At 39.3% G+C, this 26,792-nt stretch overlaps 2 protein-coding genes across 3 annotated transcripts; both read left to right on the top strand.

Moving 5' to 3' along the window:
* The first annotated feature begins 251 nt into the window (after nucleotides 1-251).
* On the top strand, nucleotides 252-1,992 carry LOC103717084 (uncharacterized). 2 transcript variants are annotated; one of them, XM_008805331.5, is made up of 4 exons: nucleotides 252-402; nucleotides 667-846; nucleotides 959-1,025; nucleotides 1,266-1,992. In XM_008805331.5, exons 1-4 carry the CDS (start codon nucleotides 290-292, stop codon nucleotides 1,575-1,577), a joined length of 672 nt encoding a protein of 223 aa, XP_008803553.3. In that variant the 5' UTR covers nucleotides 252-289; the 3' UTR covers nucleotides 1,578-1,992. The 2 variants fall into 2 exon arrangements, with proteins under 2 accessions (XP_008803553.3, XP_088560639.1); XM_088704513.1 differs by having other exon boundaries at nucleotides 318-402; nucleotides 569-846.
* Nucleotides 1,993-14,951: 12,959 nt separating this feature from the next.
* On the top strand, nucleotides 14,952-15,323 carry LOC149752906 (protein NIM1-INTERACTING 3-like). The gene has a single exon (XM_089925659.1). The coding sequence runs from the start codon at nucleotides 14,952-14,954 to the stop codon at nucleotides 15,321-15,323; it is 372 nt and encodes a 123-aa protein (XP_089781785.1).
* Nucleotides 15,324-26,792: the final 11,469 nt, after the last annotated feature.

Below are 26,792 nucleotides of genomic sequence, written 5' to 3'. Positions count from 1 at the left end.
GGAAGATTATTTTTATTTATTTTGTTTCTAAGTCATCAATTAATTTAATTTATGTATAAACTATTTTTTATTAAAATATATTATAGTTATTAATGTATATTAATTTTTTTTCTATTTAAATCAAAAATTGAATTATAAAAAAATAAACTATAAATTTCTTCTATTCATATAGTGGCTATAATTTCATTAATTATATAGCTTATCGGATTCAAACCCATCCATTTTTTATATCCGTCCGTCACAAGTCACAACCCATCCTATCTAGTTTATTTTGAACACCCCCTACCCCATGCACCTTTTTCTCCCTATAAATGTCTCTACAGCCTTGACTTTTCTCTCCTTCTCCTGCGTCCCTTCATTTATTCTCTTCTCTATTTTTACATACTCACCAATCTCTCTAAGGTAAAATATTATTTTTTTCCTCCTAATTTGTTTCTCATCATTTTTTTCCTATTCTAGAATTTCTTCTATGAGTAAAACAAGATTATTTTTTTCTACATATCATCAAAAAAGATTAATTTTTCCCATTAATTTGATGCTTTTTTTTGGTGGATCTTGTACTGTTAAGGGATCTGGCATTAAATTCCGCCAGATCTGGCGTTTGTTTGAGGTGGAAATATTTGTAAGAGATTAAAGAAAGCTTGGGTTTGGGTTTCTCACTTGCAGATCTGAAGGAATTGTGGAGATGATGAATCGTTGCGGGGGTAAGAAGAGCGGCTTCGCTGCCTGCGAGGAGATGAGGGGCGTCGCCGAGCACCACGAGCCGGTGGCTTGCCCCAAGCCCCGCCGGCTCACCCAGCTCGCCGCCGGCGTCGACCCGCTCCGGCCACTGCGGTGGCAGCCCTGGTAATTTCCGTCTCACATGCCTCCTATCTCTTCTTTTACTTCCACGAAGAAAAATAATTAAAAAAAAACAGTTGATTTCTAACAAGATCTCTTCCAATTTATTTGACCCCAGTTCTCAAGCGGAGCTGCCTTGGGAATCCAAAGGCGACACGGAGCTTCTCGTTATTTTTCTTACAAAGGTAATAACAATTTTCTTTTTTCTCCCCCTTCTAATTTCTAGTTTCAAAGAAAAACTAGCTATTTTTTTCATGATATCAAACTTTTGGTGATATGATACCGATGGATCTGGGAATCTTTGCTCAAGTATCTGAGATCTGTGGTTTTTACTGTTAGATTTTTCCATTTTAGTTGCGATGAAACGGTTTAACTTGTGTTGGTCCAGAGATGAGATGATTCTTACCGGTCGATCTTTTTCCCAGGGTGGGGAGGCGAACCAGGTGGCGTCGTCGTCTCCGCCGCCGTTCTTCTGCGGGTCGCCGCCGTGCCGGGCGTCGAACCCGGTGGTCCACGACGCTAGATTCGGCGACGAGAGGGCCATCGGCCCGTTCCTCCTCCCGAATGCCATCCCCTCCGGCTCGCCCATGGGCGGCTCACCTGCCACGTCATCTTCCAGGAAGGGCTGCGGACCCACCAAGCTCGGGCTCAAGCCGGCCGCCATGAGGATCGAGGGTTTTCATTGCCTCGACCGCGATCGCGATCGCCGGGGCTGCGGCATCACCGCCATCGCCTAAAAGCCGAGTAGCCGTTGGAGAAGAGTAATTAACGGCATCCAAATCGACGTTAGGAGCTGAGAAATCCTTGTGATTACTGTACATAAACAACATTATTAGCCCTTTCTTGTTGATATTTGAATATGGGAAGGTGTGGATACGGGAATAATGGAGGAGGAGATTTGGCATGCCTTTTCTTCTCCTTCAATTTTCGTTTTCTTTTACGGTCCTTTTTTAAGCTAGTATTTGCATTTTAATTATTGTCCGGTTGGAGATGATCCAGTTATCTCCAATCCATTCTATTCTGGGTCTAGATTGAGGCGTGGAATTTGTAAAGAGAGTAGGTACGCAGTGTGGTCGAGCTTTCGAGTTATGGGATCTGTACATATAGATTTATTTATGCTTTGGTAATACTATTCATATTTTGCCCGGTTTAGCTGATTTCTGTAATTTTTATTTGTGGATTTGTTGTTTGCTCGCTAGAGCCGTTTGTGGTTGCAAATTTGACTGATTCAGATTTTGAAACTTAAATGCTTGGATTGTGGAGAGATTCTCAACGTTACTCTACATGAAACTGTAACGAAGTTGTGATATTCGAGGACATTGTGAAATAATTATTAAAGCATGAACATGCACACATGATGGTTTGTTCCAACCTTATCGGATCATTGCAAGTGCAATGCATGGTTTGAGTGTGCGAGATTCACACGCACATTGTGTGGAGATGGACATGATAGAGAATTGATTATTCCATCCTTGATACCATATCCTCCATGGGATATCTTTCATATTTGACATTCAGATCCAGGCCTGATAATCTGATACATTAGTTGGTTGGTTTAGGTCTAATCCGATTTAAGCCTCCATTCGGGTCGAGTTGCAGTTTTGCTCGCTAAACCCGTACTTTGAGGATTATCGCTAGCCCAGATCCTTGATGCTGATATGTATGGAGTTGGCCTAGTATTTTGCTATGCTGTATGTTATAAGTCCCAACGTACCAAAAATAAGAAAGAAAAGAAAGAAAAAGAAAAACTATTTTCTATTGGACAGAACTGGGGTGTTCTGGAGCAGCTCCAAATTTTGTGCAATCCATTCTCGCACCCGGTTTAAGTCCAGGACAGGGTCTAGAGCTTCGTCTAACATCGTCTCAACTTGGTTTAAGGGCGCAGGGTCGGGGTTCAGGCCATTCTCACCCCTCCTAACTCTCTATTCTACTGCAACTCAATTCTTGTGATATATTTCGTGGACCTTGACATTAGATCTATCTGATGAAATGGTCCCGTATATTGTTTTTGTTGGGGGAAATAAGATTTTTTCCCAAAATGACATAAATACCCCTAAGAAGCCGTATAACTTCCGACCCCGGACGGCCGAAGTCGGCGTCCGACTTCGGAACGCCCGACCTCGAGACCTCCGACCTAAGAAAAACCCCGATGTTCGAGGTCTACTCTTGTCAGCCACCTACTACGGCCGTGCGCCTCAGAGGTCCGGCCGAGGATCGTACCCTGACATTTATTGCGCATGGTCGCTGTAACCCTCCGGCTTACTCCACAATAAATGCGGATCTCCGGCTTACTCCACAATAAATGCGGATCTCCGGCTTACTCCATAATAAATGCGGATCTCCGGCTTACTCCACCATAAATGCGCATGGCTCCTGTCATCTACGGACTCTCAGCTCTCCACGGCAAATCAGCCCAGCAGAGTCTAGTCAACTATGATAAGTCTCCGACACCAATGCAATAATTCGTCTGACAGCGTGCTAGTTCTGGTTATACGACGCCCTCACCGCCGACATCAGAGCAATGATTCGCCTGACCATGCGCCGACCTGAACAACATGCCGAGCCGTACTACGGCCTCGCCCTGTTACATCGCAGGTAAACCGACCCCCGCCTATAAAAGGGAGCCGTGGCCTCTCAGGAGGGGGTTGGAAGATTGATACACTCTACAGACATTATTTATCTCCCTTTCTACACTATTTGCCCCCTCCCTGACTTGAGCGTCGGAGGGCCGGCGCCGGAAAACCCGGCCACCGGTTTGTGTGCAGGCACCCGGACGGAGGACGCCGCCAACTGACGGATCGCCGCTTCGCCAGGAGGACCTGCCGCCCCTTCTCTCCGACTGCCCCAGACGGAGGACGCCGCTCGCCGACGGACCGCCGCCCCACCGTGAGAACTCATCGCCGCTCCCTCTCCTCGACCGAAGACTGCCCCCGGGTCCAATTTCCAGCAACAGTTTTATTTTCTGAATGTAAACAAGACCACATAGGATCCTATACTTGAACACATCTAACTTGTCTCAAGTCGCAGATTTAATTAAGTGAAATATGAGTTTCAAAATTTTTTGTAACATGGCATTTGGATCCAATTTAAAATTAACGATTTGACTAACATTCTATTAAATTATGGGTTGAAGAATTGAATAGAAATAAATCTTAGGATAGTATGCGCATGTTTTGTATACTATTAGGTGCAAATATATTTTACTCCTAAACTTCCAAAGATTTTTATAATTTACTCAAAAACTTAGGTTTGGAATTATTGCAAAGTGACTCCCCATAGATTCTAAGAGTAATTAATCTACAGTCTTTGGAAAAACAAATCTTGCCTGCACCATAGATTTTTCTCCACACTATCGCTTCTATCGCGCTCCATGGCAGCTCTAGTTTGAATTAGATGCACAATAACTGGGAACCTCACTTGATGATTCTGAAACCAAATGCTTTCGTTGGCATGCCTTGCATGGACAAAGCCATTACTAGCTTTCTTCCGATGGGTCATGCAGGACCTCTTCTTGGATCAAAGGCTCATGAGCGACGAGTACATCATCCCAATATTCTCTTGGACAATCGGAGTTTGGTCGTACCGCTCTCTTTCCTGGCCAGTCTTTTGGATCCACAGCTTGGATGCCTAGTTTCTAACCCACAGTTTGGATGCATACTGATGGTACTGGGTGTGTTTATTCTCGGTGCCTGATGGATGTGGCCTCTTCCATATTCGGCCCGAATATGAAAGTTAGTCTAGTATGTCTGGTCTGACTCAGTCGACTTGCATCCCTGGGACAATATCATGGGACTAAAACAATTCTCGAGATGTTACTGTGCTGGACAGGAATTTTATTCTCCAGGGAACGGATTGATCATAAAGGATGAACAACAAGCAAGCACTTAGGATGCCCTTCTTCAAACTTTGGAAGTCATAACTTCAATTGAGATCCTCCTATATGATGGAACCATCAATAAGGAAAAGCCGAATATCTAGCACATACTTTTAGGATCGAATGTAAGTTTCTATAAGTAACAGAGGAAGTATCGACCCGTGAATAATAGAAAAAAATTTATGATCAATGCTATCAGAACACAAGTCAATATAAACATTGTAATTGCTGCTCAAATTAACTGACTTATTAATACCTGCAATAAGCTCATACTAATAATGATACAAGAAGCTGATACCACCGATGAGGGTTCATATTCTCGTTTTTCTGTTCCATAGATTGCTTGACTAAGAATAAGATCAAGAAAAAATTATTACTATTAGATTTGATGACTATTATTAGATTTGATGACTATTATGGGAAGGATCCAGAAGTCATCAAATTTTTTTTGGCGCCTTGTTTTCGAATCGTGTCATACGCGGCTTTATGACGTCCGCGATTAAACGTCATGGAAGATGCCTTGAGGCCCAGGTGGCGGCAATTATCGGGCGACGACCGGAGCAGCTCAAGGTCACCCTCGTCAACGTCTCATCCCTCTCGCAGGAATAGGATAATGCAAAGAAGCGAATATCTGCACTCACCAAGAAAAACGACCAATTTTGCGACACCACCTCTCGAGCAGCACAAGCTCCTGTCTTACGCTAACAATGGAATGCATGACAGCTACAAAAGGACCAGAGGTCACATTGCGGATCCAATATTGATACGAATCGACCGCGCACAAAAAAAAGGAAAAAAAAAAAATTTGGACTTCTCGTTCGGCTGGTGCCCGCCACGTCGGAAGATGGTCTCTTAATTTCCTCCATCACACAAATAACCCAGCGTGCTGCTGAGGTGGATGGGACCCGCAAATGGACGTGCGTCCGGAAATCCACAAGCGTCCATTGCTTGGAAAGTATGATCAATGGCCAGCTTTCCGCAACGTGGCGGATTAGTCATTGGCTTCCGGAATCTGGCTACATGAGAGAGCAGGAAAAATATCGGCCATTATTTTGTGGAAGATCACTGCAGGCTGGCATGTGATGAAAGAAACTTGTCACAAAGATACAGACCATTTCTTCAGTCGTTTGCAGGGCGCATTAACTTTGTTTCGATTTATAGTGTGCAGTTGGGTTACTTGTGATGTATATTTTTGTTCATTGACCTATATACCTGCTATGAGGTCCACGGGAGATGGTCCCATGCTTTGGATGAGGCTCATTGAAGGCCTTTTGCCATTGGCCGATTAAGATCTAGCTAACACATTCAGAAAGTCGCAGGATATTGTCCCATGATCGGGCACAACTCTTTTTGCTTTTGCCGTCTGATTCTTCAAAAAGAGACAAGCACTTGATACCAATACTGTGATGATTTGTGTGGGCGTATGCTTGGTTTCATATCGATTATTTGCTGGATAGATCTTAAATACTTATATACCTTCTGTCTAGCTATTTTAGGTATGGTTCTGAGTTGTGACAAATGTTATCAGAGCAGATCCGATCTATGACCTATGTGGATTAGGAGACACTGCAGCATGAGTATATTTAAGTAAATCTTGAGTACTTATATAAAATCAAAAATTCAAAAAAAATATTTCAGTTAAATAAGAAAAACCATATGACGCCCCGCCCCAATATGCTAACCCTCCTCATCTTCTCCTTTTAAATGGGTCTAGCAGAGATCGGAGCACCTGCGCATAGCACGTATCAATGATCCGTGAATATTGTTTAAAAATAAATAAATAAATAAAGTAACGGAGCCTTACCTTTTAAATATTCTACGACCGTTGTTAAAAGAGCCTTGGAGAAGAGCCGTTTGCGTGTGGAGCGGTGGTGCAGCTACGGAACTGAATATAATAATAAAAAAGGCAAAGCCGGAGTCCTTCGAAGCGTTGCTCTTGCTTGTCTATCAATTATGAGAAAGAAATTACCTTTAACGAGACAAATATAAATAAGATTAGAGGCCGACATTGTTTAATAAGTAGACCTAGCCACTGTACTGGTCCTTGATCAGTTGAACAATTCGTAGTTTATTATTAAAACCCCCGAATTTACAAATAGTTTACGAGCTAATAAAACAGTCGTGAATTATATGAATAAGAAGTCCTGTTTAATTGATGTTTCGCACATTATTCATTAAAAAATATTTTTTGAACCTTTTGCAATTATTCATTGAATGGTTATTTATTTAGTTATGAAGTAACCTATCCATAACAATTATATATTATTTTCATAATAGTTGCTCTTCTGCACAAACATAAAGAACATTAATAATTAATTTTTCACATGGAGATGATGAGGAAAGAGATAAAATCGACGTCAAAAGAAAAGAGAAGGTCACTTTTTCTTAGAATCTTCACTCTCTTTTTTTTTAGAAAAGAAAAGGCCGCCAATGAGGTTCAAAAGACGTCGGAATATTGGATCCTTCTTCTGGGAGCAACCAAGTTACGCGATACTTTTTCATAATATTCATATACTTTGCTTTCAAACTGGCAAATATTCCCATAATCCCATATCATGACCGGCAATATTAACTTCAAGTCCAAAAAAATAACTCCAAACAAGTTAGTAGGACAAGTCATTCCTAACTAAGGATTATAACAATTAAGCCAATCTGGAAAGCATTGTGATAAAATTATGATGTAACTAATATCATCCTTGATTATAATTAAGCATGAAATTTCTTTATTTTGGGAGAAAGAAAGGAAAGATCTACCTATTACCCAAGTTTCCAAGTTTAGATACTTGGGAATCCACCATCCAATTACAATGTAACTAGAATCATACTCTATTGCGAAGCTAATATTTTGTTTTTTGATAGACAAAGTGAATAAATCATCAATTAATTTTACTTTCAAATACCTGGCCGGCAATGTGCCGCTTAAGTGTAGATGGTAATTTTCAGAGTTGGTACCAAAGACCTAGACTTGAATCATGCTCTCACTCTAATTACAGCTGAAATTTTCCCCATTCTACATATAAAAATAAATAAATAAAACCATAGCAATTTTGATAAAGCATTCTTACAAAAAATTATAGTAAAATTAATAATGTACTTTATTACAAACATGGATATTATTTTCTTTAAAGAACAGGAGGAAAGATCCACCAATTTCGTTTGTTAAAATGTTCAAAAAATTGAGGCTGTACCATCTAAGACCTCTGTGACAATTCCTAGTTCATAATTTTTATTTTTTGGAACATGAATCTGATTGATCGTAAAATATGACTGTAGACATAAAATATGTTATAAATATTTCATGAAAAACTCAAGATTGAGAAATTGTTTAATGCGTTACCTTTTCTTATTAGAATTAAGCATTATTGTAAGATTAAGTTTTCCATTGAAGTATTGGGCATTGGATGCTGATGAACTGTGATTGCATAGAGAAACAGACACCCGTACTCAATAAGTCTAAAAAATCCAACCTTTATCCCGTAAGTAGAGAAGCGTGGCAAGCCCTCGACTCTTACGTACAGAAGATCATCGTTACAGTTTCTCATGCCTTCCAATGTACAATTTGAGACAGAATTAAGCTCACAAAAAACTACCCATAAAACATGATCTCCAAAATAAGAAGTCACCCACAAGCCTTCATCAACAAAAACATAGTTTCAACAAAGAGAAGCGCAGTTAGGAACAAAGTCTGCCATGAGAGCACAGAATTCATACAGTTACATAAAATCTTATTAATTCCAGTAAACGCTTTCTCTTTGTATTTTTTTCCTTCCCTAATGGAAATGTAAAGAGATTCACACGTGCAGACTGCAGACAAAGAGAACCAAAATGCTGAAAAAATCCTCACGAGCTCAAAGGTGGAAATGACGCGGTAGAATCACCTCCCGGTTCGGGTTTAGAGCGGCCCACGCCCTTGGTTTCCGGCTCCGCGTTCAAGTCGAGGCACCTCCCGTCGTCCTTCGCCACTCTCTCCTCATCCGCCACCTGCGTCCGCCTCCTCCTCTCTCCACCGCTGGTCTCCGCCTCGTTTGTCGGTGTCTCCGTCACATTAACTTCAACGACGCCACCCTCCTCGAAGTCCTCCCACTTAAACGCCGGCACCCAACTCGCAGCACCACCCCGTCCTCCGCATCTAACTCCTCGGCTGCCGTTTCTTGCGACGACACCTTTGGAAACTTCGCGGATCCGACGGAGGACGGCGTAGAACTCCTCCACCTCCTCCTCCGTCACCGTTCGATCATCGCCTTCGTCCACCTTAGGCTTCTTCAGCCTTTCCTCATCGTCGGAGCCGCTCCATGGCCGTTTATCGTTCCATCCCGTTTCCATTCTAAAGAAGACACACTTTGGCTAGTAACAGCGACCGTCTCTCTCTCGCTCGCTCGCTCGTTTGATTGGCTTGGATTCTTCGCTTCTTCTTATACTAAAATGGCCCAAAAGCGGCGGGGCCAACGGAAGGCGTTAGGTGATGTTGGAATGGCGTTGGTGACGTCCACATGGTGACGTCATCTCAGCGGTGAGCCTCCGTCTACTCGTGGCGCTGACGCTTCTGCGTCCCAAAGGTCAAAGTCGCTATCCCGGAGCAGATACCATCCCGAAGGTGACCGTGAAGCACGTGGGTAGAACGTGGAAGACTTTTCGATCATGAACATGCCCCGGAACAAAAAGTCCGCTTGGCAAGTTGGCATGCAGCCATCAAAGTTGATCGCAGATGGGCACTTTTTTTTTCTTTAAATATTTTTAATTACTTCATGCAGCATGTGCAGATTTAAACTTTTATTAATTAATCTCTGCCAACAAATGGGTTAGGGTGGGCTAATTGGGATTTCTTAAATGATCAATCCAACTTGACCTAGATTGTGATAGTTGGCGATCAACTGTGGGATGCCTAATCCTTTTTTTTGGTGTAAAATAGGAGGGGAGGGGGAGGGACCAGCCCACCCGCGTAGCAGCCCCATTACTGGGCCCCCCTTCCACTAGAGAATGTTCGATACAGGTCGCAGGTTTCGCGTGCCTTCTCCGACCCGTGGGCTCACCCCACTAGGTTCACCGCCTCACATGTGGGTACGTCACCCCAGCGCCACCTTGGTACAAGTGGAAGGAAAGCATAACCGCCAACAAGTTAGCCGGGCGTGGGGCATCCGGAGGGATGCCTAATCCTTACCAATGTACACAAAACCAAACCAGCATACTAATCTACTTTTGGTATTCAAGGATCTCAAATATAAGTTGATCATGTATTGATATGCCGATACTTGGCATTAGAAATGGATTAATGGTTTGACTCCACTTCACTATGATGCAACTCTATAGCAATTTTTATCTGGCTTGATGACTCTGTGCTGATGTAGAAAGTCTAAGTGATGACCGGGATGACTCTGGTCAAATCGAGAGATTGCCTTCTCTTTTGCTTCTAGGATCTTTATTAATTTGTTTTCTTACTTACTAGTTAGTCTTTAGATCTAGTTGTCTGATTATCTTATTTATTTTCATACATCCAAATTTATTACAAACTTTAACAATCATAATTTTATTTTTTTATTAGTAAAAATTCCTTTCAGGACAAGAGAGACCTTATTCGGGTTTTGCCATATTTATCCTAGCAGTTTGCATTTTAAATTATCTCTTATAGGCATCCTTAATCTATTGCTTCCATAAGATGAATTGCACAAACCTTTTGCTTCCATGTGCTATACTGATGGTATGCAGCCGGATCCCTAGTCCTCATGATTCCTGGCCTGCTTTAGCAAACGTCGACCTTCATCTTGTGTGCTTATGATTATTAACTAACCACTTGAACTCGAAAGCTTAAACTTGCATAAAATAGCTCGCCAATTTAAATCAAACTTAGCATCCTCCTCACATGCATCTGAACCACAAATAAACTAGAACCAGAATAATGAACAACTAGAAAAAATTAAACATAACCAAATGGCAGATGATTCAAAAGTTAACTAGTTAATTGATACCAAAAGCTTAAGCTGTAGTTGGTCTTATATACCAATGGACCCATTCATCTACTAGCATATGCTGTTTGGTTGGAGTTCAATGTGATATCAAAGCCAACTTTCCTATTTGCCAATTGATGCCTCACACTCACTAGTCCACATATGACCGCTATTCAGTTTCCATCCCTCGAATTATGCCTTCACGCCCTCATTTACTAAGTCACGTGTGATCCCTATTCCGGCCATACACATGAGAAAGGATATTGAGGACAATCTCTTATCATCGTAAAAGTTACAAATTCTAGTTGGTTTTATATACTTATAAATCTAGACATCTACTAGCTTAATCTTTTCGATTGTACTTAACAAGGAAAAAGTTTTTTATTTTTTTATTTTTTTAAGCAATAGAATTGATTGTATCCAATCCAAAATTTATTATGACTGCACGATTATGATCAAGTTTTGTCAACTGTAGGTGGGCTTGCTGCCTACACTAGCAACCAACGGAGAAGTGACCTTGCCCTTTCAGAAAGATGGCGGGGCGCCCCATCACCAATAGACCCCAGTAAAATGGCATCTCTTTGAAGTGTGGCAATCCTCGATCATCAGCGAGGGGATGCAGTTCAGGGCCGACCCAACCCTTAGGCGACTGAGGCAATCGCTAAGGCCCCGGCCGAAAAAAGACCTACCATAGGAAAGACCTCAAAAACAAAATGGAAAGAAAAAAGGCCTTCATATAAGTTCGCTTTAGATAGGCCCATTGCAGGAAATGCCTCAAAGACAAAACAACCTTAAGTCCCCAAATACATTGGGCTGCTCTTGGAACGCACAAGCGTTTTTGGTCTTCGGCCCCTCCTCTCTTGTTTTCGGTCGGCAGGCCAGTTGGCCCGTGCTCGCCTAAGCACAGTGGCCGCTCGGGTCCGACTTGCTTGCTTCGGAAATTATGGCTCCGGATGGCAACATAGATAGGTACGAGTCAGGTAGATCATTATCCATATTTATTCTGTATTCGTGATGGTACAAAATAGAACAGATCGAATTAGATGGATGGGTTGGATTAATCCTGTTGAATAATACTATAAAAATCATTTTTGGACATATAAATCAAACAAATAAAAAAATATAAAATTAAATTTTTGTACTTCACATCATATTTAACAAAATAAGAGTCGAAGATATAGAATATAATCATTCAATTTTCAACAATAATAAGAATATAACAGATAAATATTGTTATTTAAAAATAAAATATTTCTCGAACTAAGAAAATTAATCGACTAAAAAAAATGAACAACTAAGCATAATAGCTCATAATCTTTCATATGTTCAATCTTTCTCACGAGTGGAGCAACTGGGGCAAAAAGATTGGGAGGGGACTTATGAAAACCACAACTCCTATACGTGTCATTGAGAAATCACCTTTCTGGCAACAAAGGATGCATGCTCCTCTTCAAAATGCGATCAACCATCATTTCTGGGGAGTTTATATCCATTAAACAATGATCAAAACCTATAAACAGATCGCATAAGTTTGATGGTCATTAGTAATTGAACAATAAAAAGATTAAGAAAACACTTCATATATTTAACGGGAATGGAATGCTGAAATCCAAATGAAACAGTTGCAATGGCCTGAACATTTCTTTGCATTATAACTCACTGGCCTACCGGTTGACGCTTTATTGTTCAAATACTTCTCTATTTTTCAATAGGGGATTTTCCTTGATTTGTTTTGTTGTAATCATGTGAGTGAGATATGGGCAGTTTATTAATCAAATGATCAAGAGCTTGTTACTGCAGTATGTTCAATTTTTTTACACGCCTTTCATACGTTCAGATCTCCAACCTAGCACACCAACATGCCATCTTCACAGAGCATATGGTTTATTTTTTTTTAAAAAAAAAGGGGAAGTTTTGAGAGCGATTTAATAAAACAGATAAGTTTTGAACCAATAAATTGCATCAACATTTCGGACCCATAGATTTATATTTTCCAAGATGCATGCTATTACCAGGTGCTTACTCTGTCTATTGTTTCAACTCATTGTGACAATTTTCCATGATGCAGAGACAATTTTTATATAGTTAGTTCAAGAACATGTTTTGTTTCGGGCATCCTTACGAAACGACTATAATAAAATCTCTACTAACAAAAACTGTTTCTTAAATTTTAAAAATATATCCCGACGTATCATCGCCATATAGGCTGTTAAAATTATGGCAAATATAGTGCGGTGTGGATGTTTAATTTGCAAATTCAGACTTCAATTTTGAAATTTACAAAATGAACTTAGCTATATCTTTGCATTATATGATGGAAAAAAAATGTTATGTTTGTTTTTAAGGAATACAATTTTAGAGCCTCTCTTAGTAAATTCGATATTAGAATTTTTCTTTATGTTCATAATTTCAATTTCAATTCCATTCCCAACCTAATATTCATAATTTTGCAAATCCATTCTCATCCTGATTAGCTAGTTAAAGAAACAACCTTTTCAAATTCTATGATTAACTTTTTCACTGAGTGTTCGATAAAAATGATCCCTAATAATCATTATATAATATCAGCTCTCAAAACCAGTAGTCAATTGCATTTGCCAATATGAAAAGTCCTACTCCTTTAATATCTTTTCCTGAGGTGGGTAATTGGACAAAAAATTGAATCCAAATATAATCAATTTTTATCTAAAAAAATCTTATTTACGATATATTTTATATGTATATCAAGTTCTTGAAATCAAATCTGATTTAAAATAATTAAATACAGACAGAGTATATATATATATATATATATATATATATATATATATATATATATATATATATAAACAATTATTTTTGTATATTCATACATGTCACCAGCCGCGTCAGCCAGATGCTGGAACCGAGAATCTCTTCCAATTTCTCGCTTTGCAGCCTTGGTTGGATAGCCAAAGTCGTCATCACAACGTCACCAACCCAGGTTTGGCTGAGGGACATCCCTGACGCCATTTAGCTGACGCTGGACATTACTCATTTGGATACTAAACAAAAGACTCGGCCAACCCACTGACTTTCTAAGCTATCGAATCGCCCACCACCACCTAAAATCACCCTAAGGTTGCTTTCTTGAAAAAAAAATAATCTTATTAAAATATTTTTTAAAAAAAATTAAGATCTGAATATACGACACTTAAAACAATAATTTTTATATATTTAGTTAATTATGATAAAAAAAATAGATTCAAAAATATTTTATTTTTAATTGAGCATCTATTTTTCTAAAAAAATTATGTAAAGTTTCTATTATTTTTTAATTAAGAAAAAGATTTTATTCTATTTTATCTAAAAAATTATGGATATATTTAAAAAATATTCTGATTTTCGATCCTAGAAACTCGACTTTTTTATATTTTATATTATATTTTGTAAAAAAATAAAAAAGCTACTTTTTCGTCGCTCCTCTTTAAAAACTACAACCAAGTTTTGAATCTTCGCACCTTCAATTATAAATCTCAGTATTTAATATAAATTAATATATTATTTTAGCTGATATAAATTAGTATACCTTGCAATATTATTAATATGCAAACCAAAAATTATCATATTTATTTATTATACTTAAATTAAAATTTTAAAATGACAATTAACTATAGCTGCACTTATCGGTTGAAATTTTTGATCCTATATAATATTGAATATTTTGAGAAGTCTCCATCCTTTCCGCCTCATAATTTATTGGGAGGCTGGCGTTTATCCTGATTGGAAAATAAATTTACGCAAAAATAAAACATATACTAAAATCTTGATCAACAATTTAGAAATCAAGATATTAAAATCTCAGCTACCATTTGAGTATATGAATTAATTTCTATTTGGATGACTGTTGGATAATATCATCTCGGCAGCCTTGGCCCCTTCTGCAACGACCGGAAAAACCTTGTTATGGGAGGTCATTATTTTTCTTTTCTTTTCCTGTGGACGTTATCAATACGATACCTCTCTGAGGGGATTATAATATTGTGGGAAAGGATATTATAATCATATTGCTGAAATTGCGAACTTTCTCTGTGGTTTCGTCCTCGTTCAGAGGGAAGGCTCCGTGACATCATCTGGAACTCTTTCCTCTAAAGGACTTCCTCGCCATTCGTCGGACCTACGAAAGCCTCCGTTGATCTGATAGAAGGACACACGTCTCTCTCTCTCTCTCGACCAGGCCTTATCCACCATCACCTGAGAGGCTGAGACCAGAGAGAGAAGGGGGCAGTAGAAGCCGGCGATCTCCCTTCTTTGGCCTCTCCTTTGAGTCGAGAACAATGGAAGGGAGTCGGAGAGGAAAGCGGCCAGCTTGGGTTGCCTCCCCATCATCACCACGACCACAAACACCTCCGTTGACAGAGGAAGATGAGGAGGAGGAAAAGATTGAGAAGTTCTATGCTGTTCTGGGAAACATCAGAGCCATGAGAGATCTCTGGAGAACCAACCCAAGAAACAAGAGGCCGAGGAAGGAGGAGCCACTCTGGCGGCCAACTTTCGTGCGGGAGGACTTCATTGATCCCGACGAAGCTGCTGGGAGCCCAGAAGGTGGATCGGTTGCTTCCAAGGAGGGAGAGAGAAGGAAAGGGAAAGAGAAGGAAGCGAGAGGAGAAGACCAGAGCGGTTTGGATCTCACCCTTGCTCTCTTGTAAACCTCATTTGTGAAAGTGCTTTTCAAAAAATTTGACATCATATTCATGAACTTATTCTTGTTCCTTCTGTTTGTTTTCTTGTTACTTAATTTTCTTTTGAAAAATTTCATCTTCTTAAACCATGATTCCCAAACATCTGAGTATCAATCTTGGAAATTATGAGAGACAGCATCTTGTTATAACAATTAAAAGAAGTCTGGTTTTTAAAGACTTGGGCAGGACAGAATTCCTGATTCTCTTCGTCGTTAAATTGTATCCTGAAAAGGTCTCAATTAAGTAAACTAACCGTTATTAGTTTTCTTATTACATCATCTTTCTCGGTATTAACTCCTCCTCTCTCGGGATTTTCTAGAGAGAGACTGCGTTCCCCGCTCTTCCTTGAGAGAAACCGTAGCCTGACGCTCGCCGCCTGCCTCTTTCGGCACCTCCGGCATTGTGGTCGGACACCTCTCTCTTCTCCGCTCCGCCCTCTCCTCTCATGCTCCCTTCTTCGGTAGGGTCCCTGATCTCTGCTCCGTGGAGGGTTTCATCGTAAGGATCTCATGATGCCGCCGCCCCTTGATCTCCGGTCGTCTGCTCGAAAGAAGGATGCAATGATGGATTCGCGTGAAGGAGGGTCAATCCTTCTTTCTCTATTTTTCGTTTCGGTCGCGAGAAGAATTACCTCATTGAATTTTTTTTCTAACGCATAGGCATATACCAAAAAAGAAAAATAATTTTTGCATCTAACATTGACACAAAAAAATATAGAAAATATAATTTTCGGAATAATTGATATTTAATTGAGCACCTACTTTTTCTCAAAAATTATATAAAATATATTTTTATTTTTAAAAAATTATAAGAAAATTATAGTATATATATAATTTTTAGAATCAGATATCTGGAACATCAAGAACTAGGGATTTTAAAAGTTCAACACTAAAAAAACCATCGTCTATCCATAGTTTAATGGAAAATATAAAGATAATAGAAGTTGAATAAAAATTTATTGAAACATGGATTTATCTGCTGAAGCTTTGCTACTAAGAATTTTGAATATATCTACAGTTTAATGGTACGGACCAGTGGAAGCATGTTATTAGCAATTTGGAAGTATATTGCCATCCTAAAGTTTCTAAAGAAAGCATCTTAATCAAGCAAAATCATGTGATATAATATTTTTTATTTTTTTATCAATATTTCTACGATGGTTTAAGATTGTTTTTCAAAAAAAATTATTATAATTCTCAGCATGCAAAAAAATAGTTTTTTATATTTTATATTTTTTAATAAATATATTTTTTGAAAACTATATTTTTATCGTTTTTTTTTTGGAAACTTTCAATCAAATATGAGATATTTTTTTATTTTCGTTTTTTTGGCCTTCTTTTTTCCGCTCTCTTCCCTGCGTACTGAGAAAGTCCGGCATGGGTCCGAGAGTTTGAATTTCGTTCGGCTGCGGAGGAGCGGCTGACCTGAATTTAAAATTTGAATACGAGACATGCGTTCGTTGGATAGTTCCCCTTTCTTTTTCTTAAAAAGAGAAAGATCTCTCAGCTACAGTAAACAAAAGTGTGAGATACTAGTTTTTTTTCTCTTTTAATTTAGTAGATGTATAACTCTCGGTGGGGTTGTAGGATCATTTATTTTATTGGAGAGTAATATGAGGAGGGTAATGCTTGCTGATTGAAATCACATGTGAATTCTCTTCTAGCTTCTTTCTTTTGATTCGTTTGGTTAATGAAATGAGGAAGAGCAAAAACATAATTAATAAAAAAAATAAAGAAAAACTTCATAATGATTGAAGATTTCATAAAAGAAAAATAAAAATAGTTTTTTCATAAAAATATATTTTATATTTTATAAAAAAAATTTATGTAGGATATGTAAAAGCAACTTTTTTTTTGCTAGTTGAAAATTTTGATAATTCTTTTCTAAAAATACTTTTGTGCATGCCATTTTTTTTTCTTGTAGTCTATTTATTAAGAGCATAACAAATATTTTATAATTTTTTTAACAAAGTAGATGCTCAACTAAATATAAATTATTTTTAAAAAGTATGTTTTTTATATCACTTTTCTATATATAAGTCTCACTTTTCTAAGTATCAGCTTCCCATAAAACAATATTCTATTGAGACAAAATTTGTTTTGCAAACCAAATGAGCCTATAGTTACTTGTCAATTGCCCATCACTAGATTAAAGAAAAGCAGCATTGTTAGGTTGGAAATCCAATCACAAAGTTAGGTTTATATATTGTCCCATCTAGAAAGCATCAACGCTTATATATTCACATTAAAAGCAGCTTTGTTAGGTTGGAAATCCAATCCCAAAGTTAGGTTTATATATTGTCCAAGCTGAAAGACATCAGCACTTATATATCCACATTAAAAGCAGCATTGTTAGGCTGGAAATCAAAAAGTTAAGTTTATATCTTATCCAATCTGAAAATCATCGCACTTGTATATCGACATTAAGAGGGAAACAAAAATTTCTTAGCATTTGCATTGTTGATCCTTCTTTTTTTTTCTAACAATTATTTGCGAGTAAATTCAGGTTATGCTTTTATCTGGATCTTCTTCTCAAATCTCGTGCCATAGCTGTCTGTTTTGGAGTTGATGCCTCCATATTTACCCAGAGAAGATTACCTATGTGGGCAGGCGATCTTCTTGGCATTGCTATTGACCATGGTTATTAAGTAGGAAATTTCAACAACCACCACATAAATCTCACTGCAATAATTTAAAAATGTAATTTACCTTCAGATGTGGATCAATGGACACTCTAATTTCACTATTTGCCATCTTCCTGCATTTCCATTATATATCTCAATCAAAGGCTTCAATTTATGTTACACAGCCACGTATGAGATACCATGGGAATGAGATAAATAAGCCACACTTCCCTGGCTTCTCCCAATGTCATTTGCATTTTAGCAAAGTTTAATGCTTATGTGTTTTGTGTTCAATAAAAGAAATAAATGTCTTCAACCAGATGGCAAGTTAGGCAATTTGTTATCCAAGAAAAAGGAGAGAGCATAATAAGAGAAAAATGATGGTGAAGAGTGTAGGAAAAACACTCCCTCACTTGGTGACATCATAAACTTAACCAAATATGGCCAACTAAGTGTAAGTTTATGAATACAAAATCTACGGAAGCTAGTCACCACAAATACCAATGCTAGGCAAACAGAATGTATGGACTTATTTTAAGTGGTAAAACATCAAACAGATCAAAGGCATACATAAGAGACACAAGATTTGATGTGGTTCGGCATATAGCCTATATTCACAGGTTATGCTCCAATCAAACTTCTACTATAATAAACAAATTACAGTGGTTTTTACTCAAATATTAACATATATCACTTGAGCCAACACAACAAAAAAAGAAAAAAGAAAAGGGTTACCTCATGAGCTTGAACAAGCCAACTCCAACACCAAATCTTCCAAACAACTTGTTGGAAGAAACTCCAATACATCCTTGAAAACACAAGCTTCAATGAGTATCAATGGGCATAGGGATTGGACAAACAAGCTTATACCAAACCCTAGCCACTTGTCCACACAAAGAGTTCTCTCTCCTTTATTTTTGCTTTGATTGTCGTGCTTCTGTTTCTTTCTAAAGGAAAGGGCCCTCATGGGCTTGGACCAAAAGGAAAGGGCCCAAACCACGTAACAAAGAGATGGCGAACAAATAGGAAAAGTTCACTTTGTTATTTTTCCATTCTTCTTTTTCACATCCCCTCAATGAAATAAAACTTAAGTAGCTATCATCAGTGACACATGCCTTGCTGAGAAGAATAAGTGAGGTCAAGGATATCTCTTAAGTGGGAGGCGAATTTTGCAGCAAATTGGTTAGGTTCGAGGCATTCTAATTGGGACTTTCATTCGTCATTCACATTGGTTTTTGAGTTCTCTCAGGGTTTTCCCTGGTTGAAAGGGGCTCGAAGTTCCATTTTGTTTTGCTTCCGTTTTGTTTGCCTGTTCTTTTGTTTTTGTCCTTCCTGTTGCCATGTTACCAACAACAACAACAACAACAAAAAAGCTACGTACCGTCATTTTCCCCCCAAGAAAAGATCCATCATTTTGTTATGACAGAAAAAAAAATAAAAGGAAATTTGAGGAAAACTTTTTTTAATTGAAAATTTGGAGAAAACTAGTTTGTCAAAAGTGACCCTCGACAAAAACCAGGATGACAACCGTAGCAACTGGGCACTTTGAAGTCTTTTATGGAGAATTAGAAGGAACTTAGTTTTATAAAATACTTTTTCCTAAATTAATTATTAATTCCACAAGAAGGCACTTGCTCTCTTTACACTTGTCAAATACCTCTGCTTAAGCTGAATCTATTTGTTGACTTTGAGCAGAAGGTTTATAGTCGTCCACTAAAAAGGTTTTTTATTGGATTTATACCCTTGGAAGGCTATCAATTCTACCATGCCTCAAGGTAGACTGACTCAACTCTATTCTGCGAGCCTAAAGTCAAAATGATTGACCATTGTATAAGTATTCGGCCAAGGAAATGTCCAAGTCTGGGCTCCTAGCAAGAATGTTCTCGAGCCACCATCCACATATTTTGACATCTGCAGCCTCGCAGTGCATCATTCCTAAAATAATCGTTCAGTGGTTTCTCACGTCCTCAGGTAGGAAAGAATGGAATCGTTTATTATTATTATTATTTTTATTTCCGTTGTTTGGTTGGAGCGAACCTGAATGGAAGTCACTTTTTCTAAAATAATTTTGGTTCTTTGAGTATTTGACTGCAAAACGGAAAGATAAAAATCATTTTAGCCGCCAAAATAACTCTCATCCAGCATAACTAAAAAAAAATAAAATGACTTCAGCTATAAGATCGGAAAGTCGCTTGTGCTTACTTTTTTTCTTAATTTTGAATATTATTATATATTTTATCTTGCAATGCTCAAGGCTACAAGAATTCTTGCAGGGTTACGAATATTATTTAGATTTTTTGACCCTATATAAATACCCAAAATTTACTTAATGAATAACAGATGTGGAACTAAACACACACCCGCACAGGTTCTCACATGCTCTTTCCATTTAAGCCCTGACATATTCATCAGGCTATCAATCTAAATCCAATCAAATCTAATCGCAAGCGCCACGATCGGTCCGGAGTTAGCCTCAATGAGTCCGTGCTGCGGTGTCTCCTAATCCATATGAACCATAGGTTAGATCTGCTCTGATATTATTTGTCACAATCCAAAACTTCACTTAAAAAAGCTAACCGAAAGATATTATTTGGATTACTTGATCGCGTATAAATACTTAAGATCTGCCCAACGAATAATTGATATGAGACAAAATATACCTAGCGAATAATCAATGTGAGACTAAATACATCCGTACGGATCCTCACGTGCCCATTCTTTCTATAGAAAAACTAGTATGTTGTTTAAAAATAAGGCATAATGGGCAACAAATAGGGACAATTAAAGAAATAAATTTTTGTTCCTTCAACCACAGCCTGTAGTCCAAGCATGATACAAATAAATTAAAACGGTAAGAACAAAGACATATACTGCAAGTAGCAAAAGGACCGAAAATTTTAATGATATAACCTCTGTTGCGGGGTTTTCACCCCGGTAACAGTCCGCACACCAGCCGAGCAGGAAAAGCGACTGCGTCCTCACCGAGGTATTGTCCGCTCTGGGGATCGGGGATCGTCGACCGCTCCCGAGGATCCATCCTCTGGTGGCGCCCCGGGTGGAACCACCCTTTCCACCCTCACGGTTTTGCCCCCCAAAAGGCACCTCGGTGAGAAGAGGTTATTGAACCCCCCATTTAAGGCACAGACCTTTCCGCTGATTAGCCGATGTGGGACTAAAGTTCGAAACCCCATCCCACAACAACCTCTTTTCTTCTTTATTGCGAAACGTGACATTAGTTCGGCAACTAAAACAAGAGAGAGAGTTTATAGCCGATCTCGTAAGGAATTAAAACATTGAGCAGGCGAAAGATTCGGCTGGCATATATTGACGGGCCAATAGTATCACGAGGCCATGGTGCGAAAAAAGACGTCTGAAACACTACGCACGTAGTCGATTGGTCGGCGTCAGACCCTTGGGCCGGCTCTCCAAATGCTCGCGTAGGCTAACGTGTCTGTTGCAGTACTAGCCAAATTAGCCTGCCAACCACTCCCTTTATCAGGATTTGATGGTACATGGCAACCTCATCCTTTTCCTAGTGTTCAAAATCAGGAGACACGGGTTAGCATCGCTTGGTGAAGCTCCTCTCATCGGGCTTGGAGACGACTTGGCCGCATTTCATCTTGCAAGATAGGTTGCCTAGGACATCTCTTTTTTTTTTTTTTTTACTGCAAAGGATGATGCATATAAATCTATTATGAATGCATTCAAAAAAAAATCAAAAAATAATAAGTCTTGGAGTAATATAGACAGCTCCCTCTCAGCAATTCAGAGAACTCTCCTAGAGTGATTCGCCACAAATGAAGCCACTCAATCCGCAACTTCGTTGGTCTCTCTATAAATATACTTGGCTTGGAAGGCGACATCTCCACCTATCATGCCTCAAATGTCCCGAAGCAGTGGATGGCAGCCACCTATGCCACTGATCAACCCCTGAATCCAGCCAATCACCATAGTCGAGTCACCTTTGAGCATGACTGTGTTAGCCCGCATTACGCGCGAAACATGACACAGACCAGCCTAAACTACTCTTAGCTCCGCCCTAGAGACAAAAATAACCATTCCTCCTACTACCATCCAGCACACATCCGTCAAAGTAGATCTTGAAAAAACTCGGGGGTGGGGCTCCTAAGGATACACACCGTCCGTGGCGCTGCAAGAACAGATGTAAGGCCCTAGATCCTCAAGCTGTCAAAGGCTTGTTTGATGGACCTGCATGGGTAATCTTCGCAGCCTGCACACAGGCCCGCTCCACAACAAACTTAGGTGCAGGCTTACTCTCTTCAAAGGTCCAGGCAATCCTGGCCAGCGAAATATGGTAAGCAATGTAAGTTGCTATAATGGCCACATACCGAGTATAAGGGGTGGCAGTCCACTATCTAAGCACGTGGGACAAAGTGGCATCAAGCATCCAATGGGATATCAACAAGCTTCCAAACCCTCAAAGCTCGATCGCACTGAAACAGAACATGGTCCACGAATTCCTCTACCTAGCACCTAAGGCAGTGTGGTTGGATGCTCAATCCACACCTGCTCAGCATAGATCTTGTCGGTAGTCGGTCCCAAACCACCTTTCATAGGAACATAACAACCCTCGGGTGAAGACCGAACCTTCAAATCCAGGCGCAATCTTGCCTCGGCTCCTGGTCGTACTGAAAAAGGGCATAGATGTCTCCCACTCTGACCTTGGGTTTACAAGACGTGCTCTAACCCCTCATGTTCGGACTAGCACTCTCAAAAGCACCAGCAACTATATCCTCTTCACGAGGTGCTCACCAAACAAATGGCAGATCCGGCTGGTATGAAGATCGCGAACCTGTAGACCATCTATGACCTCAATGTTGACCATGGTCAACCAGAGCCTCACTGGAGAGTATCCATTTAAGAATCCTCCACAACATTCACACTGCACCCATTCCCAGTCGGCCATTTGGTGTTGGCCAAAGCAGTGGGAACGTACGTACAACTATCACACCAAACGAAGGAGCACCTTCGGTCACTTTGAGCTGCTTGACCTGCCGTAATCGATTCATAACAAACAGTCATCATCTGACTTCAGAAGCACTGTAGCTCAAGAACTAGCCTTGTATCTCTATTTTTAATGCTTTGATTACAATATGAGTTCCCCAGCCACTCTTTATACTAGGATCAGTACATTGGATCAAATAAGATGAAGGAGAAGGTTTTTGGTATGTGCTAGGTTTCTGCATGACTGTAGTAAACGGTGTAAAATGAGTTCTGATGTGAACTTTCTGAATTGGTTTATCTATTTTGGAGAAATTTATGCATAATTCTTGATTTGATTGTTGTTTAATAATTAGGATCCAACCATTTTTGATTTAACTTAAGCCAAAGGTGGAAGTTTGGCACACTTTTCTTGAGCAATCCCCAAAACAATTAAGCCTCAGCTCCATCGAACGACCAACCGAGCTAACAGCTGGTAACATAATTTATATATACTTAAATCTTATTGTTTACATAATAAATTTTCTTTTATACATGTCTATGACTTGTTATATTCAAAGGGCAGGAATCAAAAATTTAACAACCATCATAATAAAATGTTTATCCAATAAATCTTAAACATAAATTGGAAATCTAACTAGAAGGCTACATTTAGACTACATTTACGTAAGATATCCAGTGACATCTCAACTTATCGTCAAAAGAAAATTGATGAATAAGCAATATTAAAGTTCAATAAAAAAGCACTATGGTCCATAACAAACTTTGGTATTCTAGTAGTCATATGATCATTCTATCATGGATTTTTAGGGTGCGAGAATCTAGCTTGGACACCAATTTCTTCTAGTTATGAGCCAATAATTTGACGCACACTGGCCGTGGGTCGATCCATTCATCCATAATGGTATAAATATATAAAAGTAAATATGTACTTAAAATATTAAAAAGTTTGTATAGCTGAAATTTAAATAATAATTTTATTGCAAATGCAATATCTACATCAAAATATTGATACATGGCAATTAAGGATCGACAAAGCCAAACTTTAACTAGTTAAAATAAAGGACTAGATGATTGTGGTTAAAAGTTTATATAACCTCACAACTTATGTTTGAAAAGAAATGGCAAAAAGAAAGAAAAAGATATACTTTAACATCTCCTGCTTACTTGGGACATCACCTGTGGGTAACTTTTGACGGCAATGAAAATGAAGAAAACCAGGATTTAAAAGGAAGTTTTTCTTATGACTAATGATCATATCTTGATCTTACTCGGCACGGTGATTTTTTTCCTTTTTTTCAATTTCAGCACTTCTGGAACAAGTGATATGGTATGATCAGCTAGTTTAGAGCCATATAGATTTTTGGAATTTTTAGATTGGGAATCGATATGTTCGCTTCTAGATTATGGATTGAACTGATTAATCTTGTTCATTTGTTTGGATGTTAAAATATCTATTTGTTTTACAAACTTATTTTCTCGCGGGCAAATATTATTCAGGAATAAATCATTCTCAAACAACAAGATTGACCCTTAAATCGTCCTATTCTTCTGTTGTCATCCAATCAAGAATATGGATAGAAGCTGTGGGACCCCACCCCTCCGGAAATTACCGCAATTCTTGCCGTAACCGTACAGCTCACCCACACCTAGTGTAAACACAACCTAAAAAGTCAGATAATAAAAAAAAATATAGAAAAGACAAAACGGAGCCATGGGTCCCTCAAAAAAAAATTTTGGAGTGATGAACCGCATATGATGCTATCCAATCTATAACGCTATTGGCCTTTATGAAGACATGGGTGACTCGAAATACAACACATTCGCCTAACAAAAGGCAAATATCATGAAGCAACCACATCTCTCTGACGGCACTCTCGGGCCCCAAGATCCCCTCGATCCCCATTGCAGAGACTCCCTCAATCATGATGCAGTTTGCCCCTAGTACTTATATGGTGTAGAAAACACCCTCCCAAGCAGCATAAATCTTGGCACTTGCGACGAACTGATTGAAGATGCGCCGACCCTTGTAGCTACCAGCCTAGCTTGCTAATCCCTGATGACGAAATTGATGCCGCAGCGACCATGCTTCTTGATACTATCGTCGAAATTTATCTTAAGAAAATTAAAAGTGGGGGGTTCGAAAATATAAGCATAAGTTTGGGCACCGCTAAAACGTAATGAGAGCTCTATATTTTTCTAGTCCATCTAAGGGATGATGTTGCAGCGGTAATGAGAACCTCCGCTGCAAATAGGACTCCCACTAACTTTAGATGATACTTTTCTATTTTTAAATATTCGGATATTTTTATCTGGCCAATAATAGGTCATAGCGTTGTTCAAAGGCGTGTTTTTAGCGTCTGTTTTTGGGCATCGGGAAGGCTGCCCCAATTAGGATCCCGTCTTCGCATCAAGGAAAAGTTCTGCAACAATTTATCGCAATTCACGATGACGTCGGTGCCACGACGCCATTCCCCGCCGCGCCAACCTTATTCAAAGGAAAGAAAACCCCTTTATTTTTTTTCCTTTCCTTTTGTCCGGCGTAGAACTAAAGCAAAGTGGGCCACAAGCTCGCCGAAATATCATCGCACGTCCTGCCAAAAAGAAATAAAAAGAAATTATCGCAGAAAGTAAACATTGTGTCAAAAAGGTAAACTCAAAAATCAAAAGAAAAAAACTGGAGGAGTAGTGGGGGAGCAGCACGGGAAGCGGCTTTTCATGCTTGTTCTCACGTCTCGGTCACTCTCTTTCTTTCCCTCTCGCCGATCTCAAATAAGATATTAATATCTCGCCGGTGGTCATCACGACGTGGAACCGAGGGGCGCGCCCACCTCGAAGGCGTGATCCTCCCCACCATCTTCGCCGTTTCCACGCGACTTGCCGGCAGGCACGTGGCCTCCCGTCCGCCCCCACGGCGACCATTACACGCGTCGCCATGGGCGGCGACGTCGCGATGGAGGAGATGCCGCCGTCCAAGGGGGATGGATGAACGAGCGGACACCGTCGTCACACGCGTCTCCGTGGGCGGCGACGTCGCGACGGAGGCGAGGGCGCCGTCCACGGGAGATCGATGGATCCATGGGAGGTGGGAATTAAACACGAGATCCAGGTTAAGGTTCAAATTTAAGACGATGGGCCCTGCCGACTTGGCTCAGCCGACCATCAGCCAGCTGGCTATGTCGGCCTGATCCTGGTTAAGCTAATGCTGTTCTCGTTGGGAGCACCGGACAGCCGTTTTGCCACGGTTTGGAGACGTGTACGGCTGATGAAAGCCCTGCGATAAGGATGATAGAAGATAATGGCACGGTGATATGGGATCCAACTTGATTACAAGAAAGCATCGAGCAGGATGGATCTAAAATATTTAAAATGTTTTGATTATTATATAATAATCAGGTAGCTGAATGAATGGTTTCGAACAAAGAAGCTTCCAATGGTACTAGAGGAATATTTGATTGATTATTAGCTGATTTCTTCTTGGTTGTACCACCTCATTTCGGCACTTTGCATTATTTGTTGTAAGTCGTGGATGTCATGCAATACTACATGATTGTTTAAGAGAAAGGAATTATATAGCATTTGATACAAATATGTCATACCAAAATTTTTGATTATTTAGAAGAAAATACGATAAGAATTTTCATTTAGATTCGTGTATTTATTTTCCTTCTTAGTTATATAATGGTGAGTGGGTATCCAAGAAAGTATTTCGTAAAGGGGATTTATATATTCAGTAGGAAAAAAAAAACAAATGTCTACATGACACTGAAAGTTTAGACAGTACTTAATTTTAGACGGCACCGTATTAATCAATTGTAGTACATATGATGGATATACTGGTACTTAATTTG

This window comes from Phoenix dactylifera, chromosome 9 (genome assembly GCF_051530095.1).
Source record: "Phoenix dactylifera cultivar Ajwa chromosome 9, Ajwa_hap1_PhDact_Kaust_v1.1, whole genome shotgun sequence".
NCBI lineage: Eukaryota > Viridiplantae > Streptophyta > Magnoliopsida > Arecales > Arecaceae > Phoenix > Phoenix dactylifera.
This window is presented reverse-complemented; position numbering and strand designations above follow the sequence as displayed.